This window comes from Abramis brama (genome assembly GCF_963993115.1).
Source record: "Abramis brama genome assembly, chromosome: 10".
Taxonomy (NCBI): domain Eukaryota; kingdom Metazoa; phylum Chordata; class Actinopteri; order Cypriniformes; family Leuciscidae; genus Abramis; species Abramis brama.
In genome coordinates, this window is record NC_139972.1 from 782,266 (window position 1) to 794,874 (window position 12,609).

The window sequence follows — 12,609 nt, forward strand, 5'->3', positions numbered from 1 at the left end:
GAACATATTAAATTTCTTCCACAATTCCCCTCTTTTTATCATTCATTGATAAACAAAATAATAATACAGCAAATTTAAGTCATTATATCACACCTATACTCTTCATCTCTGATTTTCATATAACTGATCACTCTTCTTTAAACTTGTAGGAAAAAAGATTAAAAGGCCCCTAATTTTATAGCAAGCAAGTAAAGGTTTATTCTAAAGCCGGGCTAGGTGGATAAGCACTGTTATCGCACCCCCAACTCTATTGGTCGGACCCTCAGTCACCTCAGTATAAACAAGAAATAGTGTAGGTTATCATAGTAGGAAAAGAAAAAAAGAAAAACAACATAAAAAAGAAAAACAACATCTTAAATCAATTAATACATTTCACTGTACAGTTCCGCTGTCTGTGTCATCGTTAAATTTCGTTTGTTTTGGACATACAGTACATCGTTAAATTGATCCTCATCATTAGACATTCAAAGCATTTGGTATGAGATTGTCTTTGTCACCAGTCTCATTACCAAAGCTGAAATACATTGCATTACACATGGTAGGCACATCAACCATTGTTGTCAAGCTGTACCTAGAAGTTCCTTTTCTCCATTGTGTGTTACAAACAAAAATTCAGCATATGTTGTGAATCCCTTTGTAAACCAAACTTTTATTAATTGTGCAAATAGTAATCCTCTCAGGTAACAAAATAGCATCCAGCAAACTGGACACTAAGCCAGCATGAAGAATAAGATGGCCATCTGACTTCAAAAATTTTCGATGTTTCCACAATGCCCCAAAATCATGAGCTACCCCAAATGCATAATGCAAAAAAAGTGTAAATCGTTACACTTTTCCCTGTCATTAATTTACAGGCTTCTGTTAAAGCCACAAGTTCAGCTGCTTGAGCACAGTAATTTGAGGGCAATGACCCTGAGGCCAATATTTCAAATTCAGTCGTCACCGCATATCCTACACAGTTTGAGCCTGTTGTTTTGTTCTTGAAGGCAGAGCCGTCCACAAACAAAACATTCTCACAGTTTGCCTTAACACATCTGTAATGATAAAACACTCATTCCAGAAGTTAATGACACAATATACACACTATTCAGACGGAGTAGCTCCCCTGAACTAACACATACCAAACATGAATTAACACTCATAAAACATACAATGCTGTCACCATCCAACACACACACACACACACGCCTCACTATGAACCGCTCATATTCTCATTATTCATATCTTTTGGTGTTTACTCTAAACATATTTCAATTTTAAATAAGATTTTAAACTTCACATTTTCCTGTGACTTTTATCTAATTTTACATGGTCTCTTAACCAGTTTCAAAGTACGTCTGTTCCTTTTTCTTTCTTTTTTTTCTTAGAAAAGTCAGCTGAGTTGTTTTGGTTCATTATCATTATTTTGCTTCAGCTTCTTTTAGCAGGCCGATAACAGAAAGACAGATATAGTACCATCCCTTCCTCCACTCAACAGTCTCTCTCACTATACACAAATAATCTTTTCAACAGCTAAGACTGTAACTTAGACAAAATATAATAATAAATTCATTACAGTAACCTTTGATCATTAACCTTTATCCAGACTTTTCTTTAATCTACAAAAGCTGTCTTCATATAGCCAACACCATGTCCAATGACCTTCAGTAGTTAAAACTATTTTATAGACATATTAGTTCAAAATCAACTGTCAAGTTGTCTAGGTGTTATAATAAGTCCAGCTCTGCCCAAACTTGAAAACGGCTTGCTCAACACATGAAGGATGCAAAGGGACAACTCAATTCCTTTTAATGCTTTATTTTTCTTCCAGATGGTTTTGATGCAATTGGTTGATTATGTTGAAACAGTTGAATTAAGTAGTTGAAATGAATTGAATGACATAGAATTAAGGACTAAGGAATGAGGAATAGGTTGATAACCTTAAAACAGAAAACAAACATGCATTACTTTACACAATAAACAATGCATGACACAGCAACAAAGTATGCCTTTGAATAAAGTAAATGTTTAAACATCTCAACTTAATCTAGCACACATCACTGCCACATTATCTGCAGTCAGGAAATATTCACAACAAAAGGAGTCACCACTCCTACCAGAATTAAACATGGAATTTGTGCTAAGCACTGAATGCAACAGTAAATTATTCCAAATATTACATACCAGTTGCGTCTCTAGTGTTGAACAATGAGCTGTTCTTTCTTGTTTGTAGGTTGAGGACTGAAGTAAAAGCTAACCCCAAACATTTTATACCCATGCTTATCTGCCAGGTGCGCAGGTAAAAGCAGTCCCTCCAGAAATGCTGGCTCAACTGTCAGTTCCACTCGTGTGTTTGGAAAATTCTGCCCTCTTCAGGCCTGGAGTTTTTTAAAGGAAAAGCTGCCATTGTACTAATTTTTTGTGTTCTGTTCTTTGACGCAACATCAACACTTCTATAATTTTCCCTTGCCCATAAGGCAACTAGCATCATGTTCCTGACATAAATTAAGTTTTGTTACTGTCTCCACAACAAATAATGACAATCACCTCACGGTCTCAGCTGGCTCTTGAAAGCCCATTCCCATTAGCTCTTAATCTAAAATTTTCTTCTCTTCAGGGTGTTGTCCCCTGGCTTAGTTACAGACACTTGTCATAATGAAAAACAAACAACTTCTCACAGCTCATCTCCCCTCTCAATGATCTGCTGATGCTGGTGGCCACTCAGTCAATCAGCGCCACTCTCATACCCATCTCACGTAAAACACCTCCATTCAGCAGATGCCCAGTGTCGGCGTGACCCCCTTGCCTTAGGTTGACCTCTGGCCAAAGGTTCTTACCCGTCTTTGAGTAGTCACTTCGTGCACACTGGTAACCGCTCTTCCCCATAACAAAATCAGTTTTCTTCAACAGACTCAGTTGTTTTCTGGAGCTTAGGAAAGGCACATTCAAGAGTCACCAGAGCACTCTGGACTGCCTAATGGTGTTAACACAGGGAGACAGGTTAATAACAACAGTATTTAATCACTTAAATCTTTTAAAGATCTTCAAATCAGCAAAATCGCAATACTGAGTTTATACTCAGTAAATTTAGTTATCACAACGTCTATTCAGTGTACTGTTACATCTGTAGACGGAGCTATCGGCCCTGTATGATGGAGACAAATAAGTTACTGGCCCTGAATTAAACTAGTCAAAAACGTCACTTCTATCGTTTAAGACTTCTTTAAAGTCATTCAGTTTTACTTTTAAAACATTTACAAATTTCCACTCAGATTGTGTCTCTGTCGCACTGACCGTTTCAGCCACAGCACACACCAGATTCAGATGAACAAACTGTTTCAGCCAATCACAAGCTTATCTTTTGAAACCAAAACATCAGCTCCTAGTTCTTTCATGGTCAACACTATTCCTCCATGTTCAAAACATTAACAATCTGTTTGTTTAATCAGATGCATTCTACACATTTCACATTTAGCTACTGTTAATCCAGTAATACTGTTCCTACTTTGATCACATTTCATCTCAATTTTATCAATCTGCAATTAGGATTCACACTAACTTTGACGAGGTTAGCACTCTCTGCTTGCGATGCATCTTTTGCAGTTATCATTGTAAATCTGTGAGATTAGTCTCTCTATATCATTTAAACCCTTTTAAAGTGTTCCATTAAAACACAAGCATCCCTTTACTTTTATGTATTTTGCAACTCATATTTTTAGTCATTATCTGTGATTTTACATCAACCTGTATTCATCAATTCACTAGCTCTTTCCTTCAAAAGGATTCCCTTAAGACTTAAATCTTTCAACCTTCTTTTAACCTTCAATCTTCTTACAACTTCTATCTATAAACTTTCCTTTAACTTTCTTTTCTCCCTTATTTACTTGCACGTTCTTTTCACTTTCTTTAGCACTGCGTTCACATTCTTAGTTCTTTCTCAGACGAAAACTTTAATATCGTCATTTAAATACTGTTCTACTTTCAAACCCACATTAATACACGTCACTTTCACATTATCCCTTTCTTTTCTGAGTGTCCATTTACAATTACGGGCTAAATGGCCCTGCTGACCACAATTAAAACACTCTCTTTGCCTATAGTTTGATCATTGAGCTTTCAAACTCCAGCTTACTGCACACCCTTGACACAGTGTGTCCCGAAACAGTAAACAGAGCCACTGATGAGCAGTTCTCTGTATTATTTTACAGTCCACCATTGGTAAATTCAATCACAATAGCCAAATCATAATCTTCATCATTATTATTGGCAGCACATTAATTTTCATAAGCTGCACAGAAAATCACTCAACATGTTCTAAGGGGTTTTCACATGTTTCTGTTTGACTTGAATCACATTTCTTTGAAGTCAAAGCTTCAGAGCACAGCTGCTTACAGCATTTGCTCACTTCTGTCTTACTGTTTGTTTCAGGATTCTTCATAAAGTATAAAATTTGAACTATATGCCATCAATTTCATTTCAATGTTCCTCTATCAAATGGTTAGTCTGCAGATTCAACTTAATGTTATCATGATTTTCTCAATCCCACTTATCAATGCTGTAAGTTAACTAGCTTGTTTTATAAACTCTTATCTTTTCAAATTGTAAAACGTTGGCCAATTAAACAAATTACTGATACTGATAGCTACCTAGATATACAGACCAGCAAAATTACTACATCTGTTGCTTGCTTGTAGGATATTTCATTTTTGACACTTTACTTCTATGATCTAAAGAATTAAATGGTTGCTGTCTTTTAAAAGTTTGTAGGCCTACTTTTATTATTATGTTTTTATATTATGATTATATATTCAGTGGCATAAAATTGTCTTAAAATGACAATAATATTTTTTGTCGTAATTAGTTTATTTTTGGGACAATGTATCGAACAACAAAAAAACAGTTATCGTGACAGGCCAGGCGAGCATTGGTTTAGGTCTACTGTAACTTAGCTAACCTAACTAGTTAGGCCTACTCGTCGTCTCCATACTTTTTCTTTAGTGTGCACCATTTTGCGCTGTGACGTTTTTATTTGCACCAGAACAGTGGATTACTGCTTTGAATCGATTGTTGAGTTCACGCGCATAGGTTTAGTTACCTATGATCACGTCGTGAACTCGACAATCGACTACTGTGGACTTCGACCGAAAACAGGAAGTAAATACAGGTATGTGCGCTGGCTGAAATAACATCACTTTTATTCATATCTTTCACATCTACTGCAGTCAGATTCACCCGTGTTCACTCTGAAGGAATCACTCACATTGGCTGGGCACTTGTAATGACACATCAAGGATGTTAAGAGGCTAAAAGCAGGTTTAAAACTTGCCCCATTGAAGTCAACAGGGTGCAAATTTTAAAAAGAAGATAACACGGTGTAGGCAACACCGATTTTTGTTGTTGTTCTCTGTATTGACATCACTCCAAAAAAAATGAGCTCAATGTTAAAATTGACCGGAGTTCTCCTTTAATATTCCTCATGGGGCATTTAATATAATAATGTTTTCCCCACAGATATCTTGTGAGGAATCCTCCTTTTCTGACTTCAGTGACAAAGACTATGTCCCTGATACAAACGGTAGCTCATCAGACAACAGTTGTGAAAGTAAAGAACTAAATATCTGTCATGCTGAGCCAGTGAAGGGAGGTGCTGTAGAGATTAAGAGTACAACAGACACGAGTACAAGCTCATCCTATCACAGTTCCACATCTGTGACACTGATGCCTACTAAAGTGTAAAAAAATAGATACAAGAAGAAATCACACGGCACTTGGAGTTTGTTCATCGCAATGAATTTGAGGTAGCTAAGGCATTCAGCTTCGATAAAAGGTCAAAGGAAAGAAGAGTGAGATTATGCCTTTTGAAAAGTAGAGGAAACTTTGCCCATAATGCTGCAGTTTCAAAAACCAGAAATAGGGAAATGGTTGCTTGCAGACGCCCCAAAGAAGTAAAATCCACCTATGACTTCACTGGGCAACAGCTTGACCCTTCCTCCGCCAGTGGATGTTAGCAAAAGTCTATGGACCACTGCTTGTGAGATGGTGAATGATGAAGTTTCAAATGTTGTCAGAAATGATCAATACATTCTTCTTTTATGGGAGCAGATGTACAACAGGCTGAAGTTACATTCAGGAAGAAATGACTACATTAGAAAGAAAATGAGGGAAGTAGCAAGGTTGCTCATCACTTCCAGATCACTGACATCCATTCATAATATGGAGGACTTCATCCAACCCTGCAACTTTCCTCACGTTATAAAAGCAGTAAGAGCAGTGTCAGGATTCAGTGAGGAGACAAACACCTACAGGATTCCATCACTGGCACTGAAGCTTGGAGACAGCTTGGTGAAGATTGCCAACTCCATGGAATGCAATGCACTGATGTAAGGACGCGACACGGCTGCAGAGTCTGCACGAAACTTCAGGCTTTGGTATAAAAGCAAATGGAATGAGGTAGTGTCTGCAGCTGCACTGACTACTCTGGATGAAGAGTAGCTCAAAACACTGCACTCATTTTTGAACTCAAAACAGCAGGAGTATGTGGATGCCCTACAAGAAAAACCCAATGGCAAAAACTTTGCCACTCTTTGTAAAGTCATACTAACACAGATTGTTATTTTTAATAGACGAAGAGAGGGTGAGGTTTCCAAGATGAATATTCAAACTTACATGTCTAGAGACCAGGCACCAATGCACAAAGATATCGCTGTGGGACTTCCGAGCTTTGTGGGTACTTCCAAAGGTGGAAATACGTGGTAAGAGGGGGAAGGGTACCTTCCTGAACCAGTGTTGCTGACCCCTAATATGGTAGTGGCCATGGATCTCCTTGTAAACATGAGAGAAAAGTGTCAAGTTCCTGTTGAGAACCAGCATTTGTTTGCTCGTCCAGGTGCTCTGTCTCATTATCGTGGTACAGACTGTATTCGCCAGTACGGCCAAGCCAGTGGAGCAAAGCATCCAGATGCCCCTTGCTCAACAAAGCTGCGTAAGCAAGTAGCTACATTGTCCACAGTATTAAACCTTAAAGACAATGAGATGGATCAACTGGCCAACTTTCTTGGCCATGATATCAGAGTTCATCAGGAGTTCTACCGCCTCCCTGAAAGCACTCTACAGCTTGCAAAGATTAGTAAACTCCTCATTGCAATGGAAAAAGGGAAACTGCCCGAACTCCAGGGTAAAGGAATAGATGGTATAACAATAGATCCACAAGGTAAATATAATTGTCTAATATGCATTTTAACACAATTGGTAATCATGATTAGTTGTATTCACAATAATGTATATTCTGTAGAGTATTAGGAGTGTTGTCAATATTTCCTAAAATATCAAACATTGGCAGGTAATTTAATACGGAAGTAATATACTAGAAGTTTAGCTTCACAGATTTTTGTGATAGGCCACATCGATAGAAAATGAAGTAGAAATGGTGTGATTGTGGCATTCAGCAGCTTTATGCTTTCGTCTTAATCAGATGAAATGGATGTGTCCAACAACAGTTCCAGTGATGAGGCAGAACCGTTAACTTCAAGCTGCTGAAGTCATGAGTATGAGGATCATGTGAATGACACATGCGTTTATTCCAATTCTATACATTATTATTCCTCCAGCTCTGCCTTTACTTCATTACTCTGGAAAATTACGCTGGATAGAAAGTGTACATTTCAGCGATTGCATGAGTCACTAGCTGCGTTTACATGGACACTTATAATCGGATTGACGGCTCAATCAGACTAAAAAACCTTCATGTAAACACCTTAATCGATCCGATTGAGCTCGATCCGAATGAAATTTCGATCGGATTGAAAGGGGTGGTTTATCCCTTTTGTAATCCGATCGAGAGAACATGTAAACACTTGATCGGATTGAAAACCGAAACTGAAAAGACTGCGCATGTGCAATGACGTTAACTAGCGTAATGACGTATGACGAGCGGAACGAGCTGTTCTTCCTGTTGAATAAAGTGTCAAATTAATACGTTTCCCGTCATTCTAAAATTCTCATTTCACTCACGCGTCTGTGAAGTGAAGCAGGACAACATCCCACCAGTCCTTGTTTTGGATTCTCATCCACAGACGTCTGGTTTTGGACGCGGGCAGGGGCATTTTTACTGCGTGATCAATAAGCAGCATGGCAAAACGGTTAATATGCTCTAAATTATGACCAGAGATGAAATAATATTACGTCTGCTGTTTAAAACAAATAAAGAACCAATAGAGGAGAATATTTATGCGCGAAAAGCGGGAAACTCTGTATATTCGTGCAGTGTGCGCATGTCAAAACATCAGATCCGATTTGAATCTTATGACATATAAACGTGCACATCAACCCGATTACTTTATTTATCATTCATGTAAACACTGTGTTCGGATTCATCAATCGTATTGATTTCATTCTGATTGTGTCCATGTAAACGTAGCTACTGTGTACTTTAGATTGTTGCTTGTTTTTTTCCACTATCAGCAGGAAACCTGCAAGACGAGGGACCTCAAGACGAGGGACTCCAAGTGTCTTCAAAGAAAAAGGGTATAAGAAAATGTATAGTAACTCACTTGACTAAAGTCTTGTAGCCTGGTAATACCAAACTCTGCTACTTCGCTTTGCTTTGTAGACAGAGTCTGGCATGGCACAATTGAAAAGCGTTTTCTTTCGCGCAGGGGGGGGGGGGGGGGGGGGGCGCTTGACTGAAGTTTAAAATCATTGGTTACCCATAAGCCAATAACATGACGTTTGGTTATGGCGTGTGTTATGCGCATGCTCAGCCGCATCTAACTTCCACTGTAAACACATGTATGATGCGAAAACAAAACCATCGAGCGAAATACCGGAGTGAACGTGGCTGTGAACGACTTTTGCAGATTATGTGAAGTAAATCTACGCATCCACGGTACAATCAGCATCTACGTCACGGCTCTCAGCCCGCCCTCTGTTCATTGATTGGCCCGGCCGTCCGAAGGCTACTGGAAAACTGAAAGATAAGCTGCTATCTCAGACTGACTACAGAAGCGAAATGAAATTGAGCGGAAGTAGGAAGTCTGACGTAGTCAGGCTAAATGTCTTGGCCTCTGCTAATCTTTGTCTGCTTTTAAGTTAAAGTTAAGAATATAATATAATAATAAGAATACCACATTTGTTGTAAAGATACTGGAGTGCAATATTAAGAGAATTAACCTGTTAAGCTGCAACCCCACTTTTGAAAAATCCCCAGAAATGACATACCCAAACTGAAACAGATACAGTTCATGAACCCTTGGTACTAAAATCACAAGTATGATCTCATTTGAAAGCTGACACCTGGCAGTTTATTGTAAATATAGAATTAATTATTGTCATAATGAAAAAAATTGTTATAAATAGCTTCAAATTTGTGTAAAGTTATTAGAAATTTATTTTTATGAAACATCCTCATGAAAATAAAATTGAAGTTGGCACTGTAGCAATCTAGAAATGCACTGCAGCTAAAGCCATGTGTGACCATGTTATATTTCAAATCTGGAGATAAGTCTAAAACTCTGTATTTAGTTAAATGTTTTTCAAGATCATGTCATGTGACTTTATTTTGATTAGACTCTAAAATGCTGTTGATGTTTAGTCATCATCTAAGCATCCATTCAGTCTTTTGTCTCTATTGTTTTGTGGTGCAAACGAGCCCCATTCAGTCTCAGTCTCCCCCTGCACACATTCACACCTCTCCAGCCTGGCTATGGCTCTAAATATGCATTTCTTTTGTCTGCATTATAGGTACTAACGACTGGCTATTCACAGGCTATTCATAGAGTTTCAATCCCTAATTTATTTTATCAAAGTTCTCACTTCAATTTGAAACTGTATCAAATGTCCTTCTTGAATAAAGAATAATTTCAGTAAGCATTCCTATTTAGAAAAAAATCATAAAAGAATAAGGTAGCAGGTGCACCTAGGGCTAGCTAGCATGTTAGCTTAGCACACCATCAATACACAACAATTTATGAGATTAAAACCATGTTTGTGCTCCAAACTTACTTTATAACGCAAGTCGAGTGTTTTAAATAATATTCTGTGATCTAATTTGGCTTCAGATAAAAAAAATCAGACAGAAAATATATTATTTTATAGTGTTCTGTACAATGATAAAGTCTATATCGATTAGCATTACATTATAAATATAATCTATCATTATGAAAATACCTGGCATGGCTTGAAGAACACAGGCAAATCAAATATCATTGCAATCATGTTTATTGTCTTCAAAACGTCTTTATCTGCATGTTACATCCAGCAATCCATTACACTGTGTGTGTGTTCTAGGCTTCATGGAATGTCACATGATCATGGCTCTTCTTCATGTTCCATATATGGACTATTATTGTGCATATAGATAATACTGGTATGGATTGAAAACACAATATATCAGAGTATGAAACGCTCATAATGATTACATCGACGCATTTGAGTATAAATTCAGTAAATATTATTCCTGTCTATAGAAATATGATGTAAATCTATGAGAATCTATCAATATTTCTTCAAATCTGCACATTTTTGAGCTAAAGCCCTGAGGGACGTTGTTTTGTCAAGCGCTGTCATGACGACAGCACAGAGTTTTTTTTATGAATGAAACGGCTGACGCTCATAATTCATATTAAAGGTATCGACTCATTTTTTCATTTCTTAACTCCTGACACAAATTAAGACATAACTGTCACTATAAGTTTCTCAGAATACAATAGTGGTCAAATACTGAAACCTGAGTCTTATATCTTTTTAATGATGCATAGTTTGTCAAGGTATAACATTAAATCTGACTTTGAACTAAATAAAAAAAAAGACGCTTCAGTGCGCGGGCGCACTGGCAACGGTTAACAGGTTAAAATAGCCTTGCAAAGTAGTACAATTAAGCATTGACATGTTCTTATTATTCAGTTAAAGACTTGAATAATTGATTATTGAAATGCTTCATTATAGGCTCCCAGAAAGCACACCTAAATCCCCCTCTATGGTAGACCTGGACGATGCCGATCTCAAACAAGGTAACAATGTTTTATTAGGAGATTAGATTAGGACTCACACTTCACCATGGTCCCAATTTGTAGGTTTGATTTAGACATCAGTATATGTGTGTGTAGCTCAGGACTTAGTATTCACCATGGTCCCAATATGTAGGTATGATTTAGACATCAGTGTATGTGTGTGTGTAGCTCAGGACTTAGTGTTCACCATGGTCCCAATATGTAGGTGTGATTTAGACATCCGTGTATGTGTGTGTAGCTCATGACTCAGTTAGTGTTAGGGTTAAGGTTAGACATGGTTCCAATATGTAGGTGTGATTTAGACATCAGTGTATGTGTGTTTAGCTCAGGACTCACTTTTCAACATAGTTTCAATATGTAGTTATGATTTAGACATCAGTGTATGTGTGTTTAGCTCAGGACTCACTTTTCAACATGGGGCCAATATGCATGATTTAGACATCAGTAATTCGGTGGAAATGGAGATGTTGCTCAACTTCTTTGCTGTAGATGCATTACATTTATGGATACGCAGTATCTTGAGCCCTTTTGAGCCATGGCACTTTAAAAAAGTGAGAATTACTATATAGCATTGGTATGTAACAATATTTTATGAGTCTTAATGTTAAAGGGGTGGTTCAGGATTTTTGGACATCAGACCTCATTTCCAAGTTAGCCTGGGTGTTATTTATCAGTGGAAACAATTTTCAAAAATTTTCATCCAGTCCTTCCATTTCCATAGTTCGCTGATGCTAGGCTAGCGCGAGTCAACGGTAACTGCTCACTCCTCCATAGGCTTCTCTGTAATCGCTATCTGCCATCCCAGAAACGTTCGTAAAGACATTGTTAAAATAGTCCAAGTGACTACAGTGGCTCAACCTTAAGTTTATCAAGCAACGAGAATTCTTTTTGTGCGCAAAAAACAAACACAAATAATGACTTTATTCAACTCTTCATTTTCTTCTGTGTTTCTCTAAGTGAGTTCATGTAGTGTAACAGCGCAGCGCTTCTGGTTTGTACATCAGAACATAGGCTTACTATTAGCCGATGGTCATGTGTGTGATGCGTGTGATGCTGGCCAATAGTGAGCCTACGTTCTGATGTACAACCCAGAAGCGCTGCCCGAACTCATTATGTGAACTCATAATAAAGTAAATGTTCCTCTTCAGGGAGACTCCTCACTGCTGCCTTCTACCTCCGGCAGGATCTGACGGTTTAAGCAGGAATCTGTCGCTGAACCACCGGATGAAGCTTAAGCCAAAGATATATTGTATACACTATCTACATATTAATCCTTATTTACTCCGAGTCTTCATGGTAGGGATGATCTTACCTCAGTATCTCCAGTTTACAGTGAGGATTCTCCAGTCCAGCAGAAAACAGCTTCACTCCTGAGTCTCCTAGTTTATTACCAGACAGATCCAGACCTCTCAGGTGTGAGGGGTTTGATCTCAGAGCTGAAGCCAGAGCAGCACAACCTTCATCTGTGACACCACACTCCCACAACCTGTAGAGAACAATGACACACATTAAAAGATAAACATAACACAAAAAATAAATAACATAATAATGTCAATATGAAATGCATACAAAATACTCATTAGTTCATGTTGTTAAAATACATCAATTAGGACTAGGGGATTGA

At 37.9% G+C, this 12,609-nt stretch overlaps 1 protein-coding gene across 2 annotated transcripts in view; it reads right to left on the reverse strand.

Moving 5' to 3' along the window:
* Positions 1-12,609, reverse strand: part of LOC311091350 (NACHT, LRR and PYD domains-containing protein 3-like) — an 85,441-nt gene that overhangs the window by 8,771 nt on the left and 64,061 nt on the right. For both annotated transcript variants that reach the window (XM_084127260.1, XM_084127261.1), the window contains exon 12: positions 12,298-12,471. In XM_084127260.1, coding sequence (XP_083983386.1) covers positions 12,298-12,471 — 174 coding nt within the window. The remainder of the gene's footprint in view (positions 1-12,297; positions 12,472-12,609) is intronic.